Raw genomic sequence first — 17,314 nt, 5'->3', positions numbered from 1 at the left:
CAACGCAAGTGTGAAAGAGGTTAGCTGATGGCGACTCAGGAAATCTGCCTGAACATTGTTTTTCCCTGTTATGTGGAGAGCATAGATCTGCCCAAACTTCCCCTTCACAAACTGAAACAGAAGGGAACTTGCCCTAATGAGGGATCTTGATCTCGTGCCCCCCCTGCTGATTTATATATGCCACTGTTGCAAGGTTGTCTGATAATATTGTTATGTGGTCTAAATGGATTAGGGGGATCGCTTGTAGGGCAAGTCTGACTGCCAACAATTCTTTCCTGTTTGAGGAGAAGGTCTGCTGAACTAAAGACCATGTCCTCTGAAAGACCTGGTCTAGACAGTGAGCACCCCACCCAAGGGGACTGGCATCTGTTGTCAATACCACGGGAGTGGAGACATTCCAAGGAACTCCCTGATCTAGATTTGACTTCTCCTGCCACCATTCCAGATTTTTCAGAGTTTTGGATGAGATTTTTATTTTTGTCTCCAAGGAGTTTCCTCGGACTTTGAAGGCGAACAGGATCTCTGTTTGTAGGGCTCGAGTGTGGAATTGAGCGAACGCTACTGCTGGGATACAAGATGTCATTGACCCCAGCAGCGACATGGCCTTCCGAATGGACAGGTGATTTGAAGATCTTAACGTCTGAATCTTCCTCTGTATCCTTGAAATTTTCTCCTCTGTAAGAAACACCCTCTGGGATCTGGAATCCAGGAGGAGACCTAGGAATAACTGATGCGTTCTTGGTTGCAGCTGGGACTTCTCCAGATTTATAATCCAACCTAACTGTTTCAGGATGTCCAATACTTTCTGAACTGCAATTACACAGTTCCGATGAGAGTCTGCAATGATGAGGAAATAGTCTAGGTATGGCAAAAACAGTATGTCTTCTATCCTTATAAAGGATGCCACTTCTGAGATAATGGAAAGACCAAATGGAAGAAACTGATACTGGAAATGATTAATCTGGCCTCTGATCTTTATAGCCACTCTGAGGAACTGCTGGTAAACTCCCCCAACGCCTTCCCAAGCAGAAAGGAAGTATTTTATTCTTCCTCCCACCCTGCTTCTGGTGTCATGGTTGCTGTTGAGTTGTTTCAGAAAAGGAAACCCCTGCCTCCAAATCCTCTGGCTCTAGCATTCTGGTTTCTCTCATTACCCCGGTTCCTTCTTCTAAATCCAGAGGCTCGAAAGGAACGCCTGGGCCTTGAAAAGGAATTTACAGGGAATCCTGAGGATACATCTGGAAATTTTCTCTTCCGGTCTGCAGCCTTCTCCAGTAAGCAATCACAATCTGGCCCAAAAAGGAATTCACCCTGACAGGGAATGCCACATAAACGTTGTTTTGATGCTAGGTCACCTCCTCTCCAATTCTTTAGCCACAGGGCTCTGCGTGCTGAATTAGAAAAAGAGGAGGCCTGTGCCGACAGTCTGATAGAATGTACAAAGGCATCTGCCAAAAATTCTGCTGTCTTCTGTAAGGTAGGAATGGAGGACAGAATCTGATCTCGGGGACATTTTTCACAAATCTGTGTCTCTAACCTATCTAGCCAAACCACCATGGATCTAGCTGCCACTGTTGAAGCTATACCAGGTCTAAAGGCGGAGGAGGAGGCTTCCCAGGTACTCTTAAGACAGGAGTCAATCTTTTTATCTAATGGATCCCTTAAGGACCCCAAGTCCTCAAATGGAGAGAGGACCTCTTAGATATTTTAGAGATGGCCACATCAATCTTCGGCGCCTTGCCCCAATGGCCACATCAATCTTCGGCGCCTTGCCCCAAGAAGTAGCATCCTCCTCAAAGGGATAATTCCCTTTTCATGAATCCTCCATGACGGCATACCATGAGAGAGGACCCGCCTCCAACCAGGTAGGGACAGGAAGTGTAAATTAGACCCTCCTTCAGCTCTTCCTCAGTGTCTTTCTGGACCGACAGCCTAGAGAGTCTTATCCTCACATAAAGAATTATTATATATCTACAAATTTTTATATATATTTTTTTGCATTCACACCCACACACTCCTTCACCTATTTATTGGCCTATATGTGTGCCTGTATACACATATATTTATCCATATATGTACTTTAGGGTGGGAAATCTGTGCCGTCATGGAGGACTCTTTAAAAGGGAATTACCGGTATGTGATTTGGGTTTTCCCTTTCATCCTCCATGATGGCATACCATGAGATATAACAGATTAATACTCTTATTGGGGGGGGGGGGGGCTATGGCCTGAAGCACCTTCCTGCCGAAAGCGAGCTCCTGACTAGCCACAGATCTTGTGGAATGTGCTGTAAAGGACTTTGGTGGAGGAATATCTGACACTTTATATGACTCTGAAATCGCCATTTTTATCCATCTGGATAAGGATTTTTTTTTTGTGGCTTTCTGCCCTTTATGTGTTCCACTGAATTGGACGAATAGATAGTCTGTTTTCCTGAACGTTTTTGTAACTTCTAGATAGAGTAACACAGCCCTACGTACATCTAATTTGTGGAAATTCACTTCTTCTGTTTTTGGGTTTGAGCAAAATGATGGGACAATAATCTCCTCCTGTCTGTGGAAGTTTGATACCACTTTAGTAAGAAAAGAATTGTCCAATCTGAATACGATTCTGTCAGGAAACACGATGCAGAAAGGTTCCACTATTTTTAGAGCTTGGATTTCACTCACTCTACGCACTGAGGTGATTGATACCAGGAATAAAGTCTTTAGTGACAAATATCTCAACAAGGTTTCTGACAAAGGTTCAAACGGGGCGTTTATCAAACCTAATAATACCAAATTGAGATCCCAAGGAGAAACTGTAGGCCTTAGGAACGGTCTTAACCTATCTGCCCCTCTTAGAAAACAGATAACCCATGGATGTTCTGCAATTTTTTCTCCAAACACTGCACTTAAGGCCGAATGCACACGGCCGTGTTTGCGGCAGAGAGCGGGCCGTGAAAACCCTGCCGGGATTCCTGCTGACTGCTGGTGCGCACGGCGTCATTAGCCCCTTTAACTAGTTTGGATAGAGATACATCAACTTTGGGGCAAATTGTTAATAGGGTTTCATCTTCACAGAAGGGAAGACGATGTTTCATCGTTTTATGGAATAAACAGGTTTTTATCTGGGAATTTCCATTCACTTTTAATTAGTTCCATCATGTTTTTATGGACCGGAAACACTCTTTTTTCTTTGTTCTAGACCACTATACATTTGGTCCTGGGCAGACCTCTGCACTTTTCCGTCTGAAAGACCCATAGTAGCCCTGATACCTTTTACTAACTCCTTTGTGTCCTCAGAGGAAAAAAGGAAGTTTTTATATTCTGAATCAGACCCAAAAGAGATCTCGGAATCCTCATCCTCTGAATCCGATTCCAGTTCTGAGTCAGAGGATGATGACCCGGAGATGCTCATTTTAGTATCTCTGCGTTTAGAGCTAGATGTCCCAGGGGTAACTACAGGACTTTCTGCCATGGCAGATGTTATTTCTTCCCTTATTACATCTCGCAGTTCCTCTCTAATAGACGGAACTAAGTCCTTCACCATATTAGAGGTACATTTCTTGCAAAGCTTTTTTGTTATATGTGTCGGGCAATCTAGCTGAGCACATAACACATTTTTTAGTTCTTGGACTAGCTTTTTTCTGAGCTACATCCTTCTCACTCTGCATTCACATAGGGAGAGAAATCATAGAGAGAGAGAGACAGGCACATACTGGGGTTAGCAAAAGGTAATGTAACCAGCATTCCCCCATCCCCAGGAGACCTTGACTTACGATAGATGGTCCCTGAGAGGTTTCCACCTGACCAGCTTGCTCAGACATGTTTGCACCATCCCCTCTAAACACCCCTCTTAAATACTCTCACCTGCAGACCTCAGATCAGTGGGCGACTTCCGCCATGATCCAGCGCACCGACTTGTAGCTCCGCCCCTTCAGCGTGCGTTCCACAGAGCGGAAGTTCCATTTGGACCGCACGTGAGCCGCATACGACTTCCGGTGGCGTCATCGCGAGAGCTGAAACTATCGGATCGCGCTGAGGAGCTTTTCAACAGACCGGAGGGACTCACTGAGTGTCCGTTCGCACATGGACTTTCGCGCCCGACGCGCATAGCGGGAGGTAAGGAGCAGCAATCTTGGCCATCTTCACAGCACCTCAATACCCAACTAGGGCACTAGTTGGGTATGTCGCTCCCTCATGTGCAGATAAGGCATATTTTTCTTCTTACCGCTCTGCCTGCCTGAAACAGAACGGGCTCATAGCATGTGCCATGAGGATGATCCTTCTCCTACCTGGAGGGACAGGAAGACACTGAGGAAGATCTGAAGGAGGGTCCAATTTATACTTCCTGTCCCTACCTGGTTGGAGGCGGGTCATCTCTCATGGTATACCGTCATGGAGGATGAAAGGGAAAAACTGGGTGGTGGAACGCACGCCACCGGAAGTGCATCATATGGAACGCACGTGTCATCATCAATCGCCCCTGGAAGTGCGTCATTATCCCTGCAACATCTTACCAGAAGCTCCTGAAGGCGCCCCTCGCCGACAGCCACTGCACGCCGGGACTGAGGTTGCTCCGACCCTGCCCATGGCAACACATCTCCCCAACCGAGGCCGCTTTCCATCCTCTATTCTACGTGGCCTGCCTCCAACCAGAGGGGCACACGCACCTGCCGTAAGTGCCCGATGGAAGCCCCGGACCTCCACCAGCAGGTTAGTTTGCCAACTAGCCCTCCAGAACCTCTGAGACTTGCAGACTAGTGGCACCTAAAAGGAAACTGCAGGTTCCCAGCTCCAGGGACAGGAAACCACTGAGGTCCCTGGGGGCGGATCCCCTCTCTCTGTGGTGCTGTCGTGGGGAAAGGGAAAAAAATGGCTTTTTTTGGCACTGTTTTTATTTTTAATTTTTTACAGCTGGTTGTTACAGATGCGGCGATACCTAATATGTATACTTTTTTTATTTATTTCACTTTAATACAATAATAGCATTCTTGAAACAAAAAAATGATGTTTTATATTTTTGAGCGATTTTCTTATGTAGGGGCTCATTTTTTGGGGGATGAGGTGACTGTTTTATTGGTACCATTTTGTGGGACATAAGCCTTTTCGATCACTTGGAATTGCACTTTGTGTGAAACAAGGTGACAAAAACGGCTTTTTTATATAGTTTTTATATATTTTTTATGGTGTTTATCGGACGGGGTGGATCATGTGATATATTTACAGATCCGGTCGTTACGGACGCGGCAATACCAAATATGTCTATTTTATTACATTTTTTCTATTTTTAAATTTTAAAAATGTAAATTACTTAATTGGGGAACTTTTTTTTTTTTTTTTTTAAACACTTTATTGTATTATTTTTCATATATTTTTTTTACACTTTGCATCTCCCATAAGGTCATACAAGACCTCTGAGACACATTCATTAATTTTACTTTATTTTTTTCACCATTGATTTCTCCTGGGGCTGACATAGTAGCACCAGTTACAGGGGAAATACAGCCCCCAGTGAGGCTGGACAGCAGAACACATAGCGCTTCCTGATCTGTACACACAGCGCTCGGTGAGCGCTGTGTATACAGCGATTTAGAAAGCAGGGACACCTGGCAACTGGGACCCCCTGCTCGGCAGCTGCACGATTAGCAGCGGTCATCGCTGAATGGACGTTCTAGAACGTCCATTCAGAGATAAACATGTGAAGTGGTTAACAGCGATTTACCAAAATTCGTTCAACATGTGACTGAGATTTTAGATTACAACCAGTGACCAGCTAGATGGCATATATTAACAGAAGTAAGATAAAAACAATTTGTCAAAACTAATACAGAAGAAAATCGGTAGGTGTTCACAGCAAACAATCAGATTCCAGCTCTTATCTTTATTCGGCCCATTGTAAAATGGAAGAGGCAGCCTTATTGGCTGTCATGGATAAATCATATTTTTGTCCTGTGCACGTTTTTTGTTTTTAACCGAGTACCTTTACATGCGGAGTACTCTCTGCTGATGCTGGCAGAAGGTTTTTTTATTTTTTTTGCCCCCTCGTCTACCCCGCTGTCTACCCCGCTGTGATTCCACGAACATTTGGCGCCCAATATGTTAATGCCGAGCATTGGTACAAGGAGGAGATGGCCGTGTCTCAGTGGTCAACTGTGACTGGACTGTGCCACAGCCATGGAGAAGGAGACGTCCACTGAGAAACGCCGCCATTTCCTCCTGTCTGTACCGATGCTCAGCATTAACATATAGGGCACCAAAACATCAGGGGGCGGTCTTTAAAAATAAAACATTCGGGCAGCATCAGTGGAGGGTACTCCCTATGTAAAGGGACTCAGTTAAAAACAAAAAAACCTGTGAAAGGTCCTCTTTAAGATGAATTTTCAAGTTTGTGAACAGTATTAACCCAAAATCAGCCACCATACCTTCTAAACACTGCCCTTTAAAGTAGACTTTTTGTTCTAGTCTAAAATTCTCCATCTCTTCTTCAGATGCAAAGTTGATCTCTCTGGACACAGACTTACATTTTAAGATTTTCTTGGGTACTCGAGCTATAGGAAAAACAATATAAAAAATCATAACAAAATCCTCTGACTATACATAAACATGAAAAATGCGTCTTAATGACAGGACTTAGGTTTGGTCTTTAAAGGGCTTGTATGGCCGTTTATTTAAAGGTTCCCTGTTGTGTTAAATAGGTAATAAAATGCTCACTTTATTAATCCCCCTGCCACTCCCATTCCACTGCTTCACGATCCTTCACTGGTCTCTACTTCCTGGGCCCTCTCAACAAACAGGAAATGCCCATTCAGCCAATCACTGACCGTAGAGGTGAGCACCCTCAGCCAATGATTAGCTGAGTGGGCATGTCCTGTGCGTCAAGAGGGACCAGAATGCAGAGACCTGCAGGGTGCTGTAAAGGCGCGGAGCGAGAGGAGGAGAAACTGTAAGGACAGTATTCACCTCTTTTATTACTTTACACCATGGGGAGCCTTTATCTCAAAAACTGTACACGGCTGAACAACCACCTTTCGCTTCTTTGCTGAATATTTTTCTTGTTGCAGTTTTGTAACGTCTCACGAGAGTAAATCAATAATGACGTTACCACTAGTTATGTCTCACTAATATGCAAGTTTGTCATTTAGAAATCGATCCCAAGAATTATTAGAAGAACAATACTTTTGTAGCACTGTAATATTGTTGGCCTATCAGTAGGATAGACCACTAGTACCTGATCCATGGGCTCCAACTCTCACATCCCCGCCCCCCCCCCGCCGCCGATCTGCTGACTGGAAGGCCCACTTCCCCACTCTGGAGAATAAGCCCAACCATATATATTATATGGTTTCTTATTTATCCATTATCTAATACCACATTTCCGCCTCACATTCTCTTTTACCCTCCTTTAAAGGGTATCTGTCAGTACCTGTAAAACTGGCTGACCTGTTACATGTGCACTTGGCAGCTGTAGGCATCTGTGTTGGTCCCATGTTCATATGTGCCCACATTGCTGAGAAAAATTATGTTTTAATATATGCAAATGAGCCACTAGGAGCAACAGGGGCGTTGTCATTAAACCTAGAGGCTCAGCTCTCTCTGCAACTGCCACATCCTCTGCACTTTGACAGGGTGAGGCAGTGCAAAAATAGTCACGCCTCTCCCTATCAAAGTGCAATTAAAATGGCAAAACTGCTGTTTTTTGTTCATTCCACCTCCCCAAAAAGCAATTAAAAAAAAGGATCAAGCACTAAAATAATAAATTTAAGTAAAAGATTTTATAATGCAAAAGTAGAAAAACATAAAAATGATATTAATTTGGTACTGTAAGTGTACTGACCCGCAGAATAACTGTTTATAATAACTTGTGGCAGTGGAGCTGCCCGAGGGCTTTATGAGGGCCATTGAAATGGTGTATCTCACCCAGAGGAGCCTGGGTGAGAGAACAGGAAAGGCTGGGAAAATAGGGTTTCCCCACTGTCTGCAGCAGCTAGGCTGGTAATTTAGATAATTAGCAACCAGCTAAGGAGCTTGGGTAAATGTGGGCTGAGTTCCTCAATCAGGGCTCCCTGTCTGGGAAAGGAGCAGGCTGCGTCGAGGCCTGTGGGAGCCAGGACCCTCTAACCCTGTGTAGGGTAAGCAGAGTGTTGTGTTTTGGGGAGCTGGGTGGTAGACACAGATGGAAAAAAAAATAAAAAATACAAATTGCAGTGTCACGTCCGTAAAGCTTGCATCACCTGTCAACAAACTTTTCATTAATTAACAGTAGGGATCGACCGATTATCGGATTTACCAATATTATCGGCCGATATTCAGGATTTTGAACGCTATCGGTATCGGCATTTATTTTGCCGATATTCCGATAGCGTATGGGGAACACAGATCGCGCTGCTGACAGCGCTCTCCGTGTTCCCTCAGCAGCAGCACAGGGGAGAAGGAGCAGTGTCTCCTCCCCCTGTGCTGCTGCCGCCAATGAAAGGACAGGGGACAAGAGCAGGGGAGGAGCTATGGCCACTGCGCCACCAATGAAGCTTAATCTCTCATTTATTCATATACAGGAGGCGGGAGCTGGCTGCGCAGTATCATATAGCCGGCTCCCGACCTCTATGAGCAGTAGCTGCGATCTGCGGTAGTTAACTCCTCAGGTGCCGCGGATCGCAGCTACTGCTCATAGAGGTCGGGAGCCAGCTATGTGATCCTGCAGCCAGCTCCCGCCTCCTGTATATGAATAAATTAGAGATTAAGCTTCATTGGTGGCGCAGTGCGCCCCCCCAAGCCCCCCAGTATTAGACATTGGTGGCGCAGTGCGCCCCCCCTCCCCCCCAGTATTAAGCAGTGGTGGCGCATAGGGCCCCCCCACCCCAGTCGCAGTGCGCCCCCCCACAGGATCCCCTCTCCCCTGCTCCTCCGATCGGAGCCCCAGCAGTGTAATGCTGGGGCTCCGATCGGTTACCATGGCAGCCAGGACGCTATTGAAGCCCTGGCTGTCATAGTAAGCTCCATGCTGCTGTGTGCACAAAGCACACAGCAGCAGGGACAGCGTGAGCTCCTATTCACCCTGATAGAGATCAATCAGGGTGAATAGGACAAGGGTTCTAGTCCCTAAGGGGGCTAAAAGTTAGTTAAAAAAAAAAAAAATTATAAAAATAAAAACACCAAAATATTAAATATAAATGAAGAAGAAAGATTTACAAAAAAAAAATACACATTAACAATAAACATTAATTTTATGCAGATTTGTGGGAATTTTTTAATTTTTTTTTTAAATGAAAATTCCCAGAATATCGGTATAAATTATCGGCTATCGGCCTGAAAGTTCACAAATTATCGGTATCGGCCCTAAAAAATCTATATCGGTCGATCCCTAATTAACAGTACAGTGTGTATGAAAAATAACACTTTCTGGCTATTATATGACTTGTATTTGGGATTTTTTTTTAGCAGCTTTATAATTTGTCTATATCTTTCATTTGCAGTTTTCCCAGAGCTGGTGGGTGGAGGCTTGATCAGAGAGGACGTTATAGAGAAGTACTGACCTGTAAGGACGTGACTAAAGCACTTGGGCTGCGATAGAAACTGTTTATTTAGATGGTGAAGTCTTTCTGGCTCTCCTGATCAGCTCTCTCCACAGGTATTGATGTGATAAGCTCCTACAGCCTAACCAGGCATGAAGTCTAGTTTCATACTGCTTATAATGGTGACAGATTCCCTTTAAAATGTGAACATATGAGGCATGATCTACACAGCCTCTATTATGACTGACGCACATACCACACATAATGTATAATGGGAAATGCAGGCTGTATTAGAGGAATCATATTAGAGAGGGGAGAAGGGACCAGGATGACAGAAAACCCATAAAACAGGTATACACTTTAATACTATGCTCCGATATATAGGAAAAATTATTCTGGAGTGTTTCTTTACTAACATGAAAAACAATGGGAAGAGAAAAGTACATCATGTAACTTACCTTCATGTTCAACTCCTGGAAATGATAAATCTTCTGCTCCTTGCCACATAGTCTTCCCGGTCTCACCGTCTCGGAGAATCATTGAATTTCTAATAAAGTTAAGGAATACAACCTTCTCTAGTCTAGACCACAAAAGCATTCAGCCATCAATACATCACTGACTATACAGAGGAGGACATATTGCCTGTGCAGCTGGCCCTTCCCACTGCCAGCTGAGGTGTTTTTAATTTTGCAATTTTTCACCATCATAGTCATGTGACCTTTTCATCACTCGAAGTGGTGGTAGGACCTGTAAAGAGGTCACCATCATGTGACCAGTGCAGAAAGAGGCAGCACTCAGCAGTGGAGACCTGTGATGCCATTGAATGAATGTAAGTGCCAGAGAAATGCTGGGAGTTGTGGTTCTCCCCATTATACCTCCTCCCTGCTTAGTGGTAGAAAAATATGTTATTTAACTGGGACTGTATGTTACAAGGGCTGAAGGGAGAAGATGGCTGTTACTTACATGGGACTGTATGTTACAGAAGATTGGGGGGAGATGACTGGTGTTATTTACATGGGACTGGATATTATAGAGGACTGGAGGGTAAGGAGTGATTTTATTTACATGGGACTGTGTTGGAGGGGCTGAAAGAGGGGATTTATTTACATGGGACTGTATGTTATATAAGACTGTAAGGAAGATAGGTTATTTACATGGGACTGTATCATATAGAAGACTGGTGGGAGAGGACTGGTGTTATTTACATAGGACTGTATTGTATAGAAGACTGGAGGGAGAGGACAGGCATTATAATGTATGGGGGCACTACAGAGAAGATTATAACTCCAGGGGGTACAGCAGGAGGTATTATAATTACAGGGGGCACTGCAGGGAACAGCATTACTACTGAGGGCTCCAAAGGAGTCCCTTAAGAATTGTAGGGGTACTATTCCGCCTAGCAGTGTTCCTGGTGACGTCACTGGCACTAATGAACGGGCTTTAACGCTGCCTTAGTCTGTAAAGCTGCCCATCAGTCACCGGGAACACTGCTAGGGCTGTAAACAAAACAGCCCTTGCCCTACTCTTTGCAATGCAGGCCAAGGGAGAGCATCGGAGTATGAAATGTCAGAGGGGCTGAGTGGGGGAGAAGGGGATCTGTCCGGGGTCAGCTCTGAACCCAGACAACTGCTTTAAAAGGGCATCTGTCAGCAGTTCTGTACCTATGACACTGGTTGGCCTGTTACATGTGAGCTCAGCAGCTTAAAGGGATTCTGTTACCTCGTTTTTGGTTATAGAGCTAGATCGCCGCTAGCATGTCCGCAATATACCGGTCCTATAGAGCTGTGTCTGTTTATTTAGTTTAAAAAATTATTTTAGAGATATGTAAATTAGCTTTGTAAGGTGCCCAAGGGGCTGTACGAACTCTCCTGGTGCCCAGCCACGCTCCCCTGTGAAGGAGCCCAGCACCGCCTATGTCCTCCGAATCTCCTTCTTTCTTCACAGTTAGATTGCTGTAATGTCGCGCAGTGCCGGTATAGTGTTCCTTCCCTGTGCTGGCATCAGCCGCAGGGAGGGAACTGCGCATGCGCGAGCTCGGGCATCGTGAGATTATGGCAATTTGTGACGAAAGGAGGAGATTCGGAGGACATAGGCGGTGCTGGGCTCCTTCATAGGGGGCGTGGCTGGGCACCAGGAAGGTTCGTACAGCCCCTTGGGCACCTTACAAGCCTCGTTTACATATCTCTGAAATCCTTTTTTAAACTAAATAAAAGGACACAGCCCTATAGGACCGGTATATTGCGGACATGCTAGCGGCGATCTAGCCGTGCATGTCCGCATCTCTATAACCGAAAACGAGGTGACAGAATCCCTTTAAGACATTTGTGTTGGTCCCATGTTAATATGTGCCCAAATTGCTGAGAAAAATTATGTTTTCATTTATGCAAATGAGCCTGTAGGAGTAACGAGGGCGTTGCCATTACACCTAGAGGCTCCGGTTTATTTGCAACTGCTGCTACCTGTCTAATTTGACAGGGCCTGCCAGTGAAAATGTCATCACAACTAGCCGTGTCAAAGTGCAGAGGGCGCGGCAGTTACAGAGAGAGCAGAGCCTCTAGAAATAATCTTAACGCCCCATTTGCATATAATAAAACATTTTTCTCAGCAATGAGGGCACATTTCTGGACATAACTACTGTGAAGGGGCACATATCTGGACATAACTACTATGAGGGTGCACATATTTGGGCAAAACTACTGTGAAAGGGTCACATCTCTGGGCATAATAACTGTGAAATGGGCACAGATCTGTAAACATATTGATTCATATTCAGAAGATGTTTTTTATTTGCACATATATGTTTATATTTGTATGTGTGGTTTTGGGGGGCGGTACATTCTTTGCACAGGGGCCCTCTGCTGTTTGTGTCCGCCCCTGTGACTATAGCCATTTGTCTTAGGGTAGGTTCACACATTTTTTTGTTTTTTTTAAGGATTTGATGTACATTCCTGCAGGTTTTTCAGCCAAAGCAAGAAGTTGCTCCACCAGGAAGAAGAAGTATAAAGGCCCGTTTACACTGGCTGATGTTCGGGAAGAATATCACTAACGAGCATTCGTACAAACAGTGGCGAATCTGCGTGCGTAAAGGTGCCGCCGATTGTGCTGTATCTGCTGCCCAAAAACAATGATTCAGTATGGGGACAAGCAATGGCATTAGCAGTCACTCCTCCCTATACAGTGGAGGAGATCGCTGCATGTAAGTAGAGCTTTCTCCTCCACTGACGAGCAGGCGATTGTAGGGAAGGAGCACTTTTAGTCTTTCCTTTATATTTCCAATTCTTTTCAAATCCACTTCTAGCTTTGAGTCATAAACCTGCAGGGAAATCTGGTTCAAAAACTACCCTTAAAGCCTGTATTACACCAGCCGATTTTTCGGCAGATGATCACTAGCGAGCGTTTGTATGAATGCAATGTAATACTGTCGCCAAATGCCCAATGAACAAGCAACCTTGGAAATCCAAATCTTTTGACATGTTGAAAAATGATCATTTCAGGCAGCAGAACGTGGTGTCTAATAATGATCTGCCGACGGAAAACCACTAGACAGCACGGGGACGGGTGATGGCATAGCGATCACTCCTCCCTAGGCTGAGATCGTTGCATGTCATATCGCGGTCTTCTCCGCTAGTGAGCAGGCGGTTACTTGGATGGAACGCTTCCCTCCCGACAATCGCCTGTTAAATCGGGCTGTGTAATACAGCCTTAGCTGAGGCTTGCTTGCAGCTGTTTTGAAAAGGGCCACATATTTCTTTTCTATTTTTTGTTTCATTGTTCGAGGGCCTCCTGGTTTTACACAGGTAATTGCAGAGTGTTTGTCCACGAACACTCTGACGGAGTGTGCCCTCAGAGCATGACTGAGGAGTTATCTCTTAATGTGATTTAAACAGCTTACATCTTCTTCATCCTCACTAGGAGCAGAGTCACTATAATTAGCAACTTCACACTATGGGCTCATTCAGACGGCCGTATGCTGTCCGTAAAAATGCAGATCCGTTTTTAGGCAGACATTTCAGCATGTCCACAAAAAAAAACGGATTGCTGATGCCTGATGCCTTTTCATTTCAACCAGTGGTCCATTGAAGGGTGCTAAGTCTGTCTTTAGTGTACCCCGATAAGGCTGTGCCAGAAGCACAGTCTAATTAATTGCCTGTCAGTTTTCTACTGACTGTATAATACACTTTACTACATAAGTAGTACACTGTAATATGTTCCCTGAAATCTTTCCAAACTTAAAAAAAATTAAAAAATGTAATCTGTTCCACATATTTGGTATTTCTATATTTATAACAACTTGTACTATACAATTATTATCATCACTGTAATTGTACTGACCCAGAGAATGAAGTTACCATATTATTTGTGCCATATTGAAGAGAAAATTTAAAATGGAAAAAGTAAATGATGGAAGCAGTTTTTCCCCTCATTTTCTATAAACGTTAATCAGTGAGCTTTGTGTACCCCAAAATATTGCCATTAAAATCTACAGTTTGTCCTACCAGAGAAAAGCCCTCATACAGCTACATTGATGGAGGGCATTATAGCTCTTGGAATGTGATAATGAAAAAAGATGCTTAGTCGGTACAAAACAGGGGTTGTCCAGGTATTTTATGGAGACTTTTCACCTGAGGACAAAGATTGTTTTAAAGATTTGTCATCCCGCCAATGCGACTGTCTCCGCTGTCCTCAGACTGGTTGTGAGCTATACTGTATGTGTAGCAGGACAGGAAGACTCAGGAACATATTTGGTCAGGATCTGAGCATAAGAGTCTGCAGCCAGTGTGAACGCAGCAGAAAAAGGGGCATTGATGGCATGACAAACAGTGTGCTGGCCAGGCCCGTGCTGTGGACTGCAAATTGCGGTCTGCAATGCACGGGCACTGACCATGGGGCATCCGCATGCGGATCACAGACCCATTCATTTGAATGGGGTTAGCGATCCGCATCCATTGGTCCACACCGCAAAAAAGTAGTGCATGCATTACTTTTTTGCTGTGTGGAGGCACGGCCAGAAACCCCACGGAAGCACTCTGTAGTGCTTCCGTGGGGTGCCGATCCATGCTTCCGCACCGCATCTCCGGGTTTGCGGACTGATTCAACTGAATGGGTCCGTATCCGTGATGCGGGGTGCACGCGGCCGATGCCCCGTGTATTGTGAACCTGCTGTATGCGTGCCGCAATACAGCCATGGTGGGGCAACGGCCGTGTGCAGACTCATTCACCTGAATGGGTCTGCAAATCCGCAGATGCGGTGTGGTGAGCTGGACAGCAGAGTGAAGGCAAAAGGGCCAACAAGTGCTAAGCATCTCTGGGAACTCCTTCAAGACTGTTGGAAGACCATTTCAGGTGACTACCTCTTGAAGCTCATCAAGAGAATGCCAAGAGTGTGCAAAGCAGTAATCAAAGCAAACGGTGGCTACTTTGAAGAACCTAGAATATGACATATTTTCAGTTGTTTCACACTTTTTTGTTATGTATATAATTCCACATGTGTTAATTCATAGTTTTGATGCCTTCAGTGTGAATCTACAATTTTCATAGTCATGAAAATAAAGAAAACTCTTTGAATGAGAAGGTGTGTCCAAACTTTTGGTCTGTACTGTATGTATATATAAAACAGCCATTTAAAGGGATATTCTAGTTGTTAAAAGCCATCCCCTATACCAGGGGTGCACAACCTGCGGCCCGGGGGCCACATGCGGCCCTTGATACCATTCTGTGCGGCCCCCAACCATCTGGTAACAGACATGTATGCCTATGTCTTGTGGCTGCTCACATGTATTTCTCCCATTAGATGGGAGTCCTGGAAGTGTAACTAGACATTAATGTTATATAATGTGTGTTCAATATGCCATAAGTACAATATTTCAGTTGTTAATACACCTTTAAATTTTAATTTTGGCCCTCGTCATTGGTTCAGTCTGGCAATGTGGCCCCCAACCAGGAAACGTTGTGCACCCCTGCCCTATACATAGGATGGGGGATAACTATTACGTCTGTCAGGGTCCTACCCCTGGGACCCCACCGATCACGAAAATAGTTACCACACATTGCTAAATGAATGGAGCGGCAGGTCGGGCATGTGCACTGCCACTTCACTAACCTCTACAAGAACTCTGGAGACAGCCAAGTACAGCGCTTGGCTATTTCCTCTCTCATAGAGATAATGGGGCACCAGTTTAATAGAGTGACGGGTCGGGCATGCAATTTCAGAGTGCCCTGAGGGCGTTCTTGTTATCGGTGGGGGTCCTAGTCATACGATCCCCACTGATCTAATAGTTCTATCCTGTGGATAAGGGTTAACTTTTAACAACCAGAATAGCCTATTAACTCTTTCCTGACCACACCATATCAATTAACAGCACATTAATTTACATGGCGAGTTGGTGGCACTGCACGGCCCTGAGGGCACTGCCATCTGCAGGATTGGGCTGACACACTGAAAACCCTGATCCTGTACTTTGCAGGGAACTGAAAAAATCATTTTACTGAGCGGTGTGTTTCTGCATCCGGAAGCATTCTGTCTTTGGGCACGTGTTCTGTGCCATTTCTGGATGTGTGTCGGTACAGACCACAGCTAACCGTGATCTATGGGCTGTTACCATCAGATCACTTATCAGTGATTTGAATATGGCAGGCATGCTCAACCTGCGGCCCTCCAGCTGTTGCAAAACTACAACTCCCAGCAAGCCTGAACAGCCTACAGCAGAGCATTGTGGGAGTTGTAGTTTTACAACAGCTGGAAGGCCGCAGGTTGAGCATGCTTGGTACATGGGGACTGGAGGATTCTGAGTTGGAGTCATTTGAGCCAAATTCATCAAACGTCAAGCTATGTTTGATAAGGCTGGTGCATTTCTGTCTTTAGATATTACTCCACCCCTTCACTTGAGCAAGAAGGTGACAATTGTTCCAACTTAAAAAAAAAGAACTCACAGTTGATAAAACTGGCATAACCTTTAGCTGTGGCTGGTTTTTGGATGATTTACACCTCTGGTAGGCAGGAGAACTTCCAAAGTATTGGCATTGTTTTTGGTAAAGTAGTGGAGGGAGCATTGTCTGCTGGAGCGCTTTGTTCAAGTTTATATGGGCTGGACCTCTTTGGACTGGGAGATAGGATTGGTAGTGCGATTTCCCACTCCACACCCTCCATTACAGGTTTTTCCCCTATCCCGAGGTGATCCTAGGTGAGGCCTGTAGGGATCCATCACTGGGGGGAATAAAGCAGACCTCAGAGTGTCAGTGTAGGGAAATGAAGCCTGGAGAGCTGACCTGTGTGGTTAGACCGTGAGGCTGAGTGAAGCCTGATCTTCCCTGGTGTGAACAGGACTCTATAGGTGAGACAGGAACCGTAGAGCCCAGACAGGCAGGTATTTATTTTGTGTTATGTTATCCTATGATGGTGCTATAACTTTATTGCTCTGAGTGATGCTATAACTTGACTGCTCTATGAAAATCTGTCATTGCCAACCCTACTGCAAGTACAGATCCCTACAGCATGTACAAACAAAACCTAAATTATATAAAAATAACCAACCCCCCACATATATATTTTTTGAAAGTAGACACCCGGCAGGCTCTGTACTCATCACTTCCTGGTCTTCTTTGGCCGCACGCTGTGTTGTGACCTGCGCACAGCCTGAGGATGTCAGCACGCTCTGTGATATCACGCTGTGCGACGTCGGATCACTGCACAGCGCGGCAGGAAGAGCAGGGTCTGAGGAGCAGCGAAAGAGCAGAAGCGGCAAGTTGTTTTTTATTCTTTCTCTGATCTGGGGTCTGAGCTGAGGTCAGATGAAAAATATTTTTTTTTTCTGTATTTTTCTC

At 45.0% G+C, this 17,314-nt stretch overlaps 1 protein-coding gene across 1 annotated transcript in view; it reads right to left on the bottom strand.

The window, feature by feature from the left end:
- Nucleotides 1-17,314, bottom strand: part of PDE6D (phosphodiesterase 6D) — a 56,928-nt gene that overhangs the window by 10,403 nt on the left and 29,211 nt on the right. Inside the window, exons 2-3 of the mRNA XM_044290399.1 lie at nt 9,952-10,040; nt 6,407-6,532 (exon numbers count right to left, since the gene is read on the bottom strand). Coding sequence (XP_044146334.1) covers nt 6,407-6,532; nt 9,952-10,040 — 215 coding nt within the window. The remainder of the gene's footprint in view (nt 1-6,406; nt 6,533-9,951; nt 10,041-17,314) is intronic.

Source organism: Bufo gargarizans, chromosome 4 (genome assembly GCF_014858855.1).
Source record: "Bufo gargarizans isolate SCDJY-AF-19 chromosome 4, ASM1485885v1, whole genome shotgun sequence".
Lineage (NCBI taxonomy): Eukaryota > Metazoa > Chordata > Amphibia > Anura > Bufonidae > Bufo > Bufo gargarizans.
The sequence above is the reverse complement of the archived record's forward strand: the minus strand, read 5'-3'. Positions and strand labels throughout refer to the sequence as shown.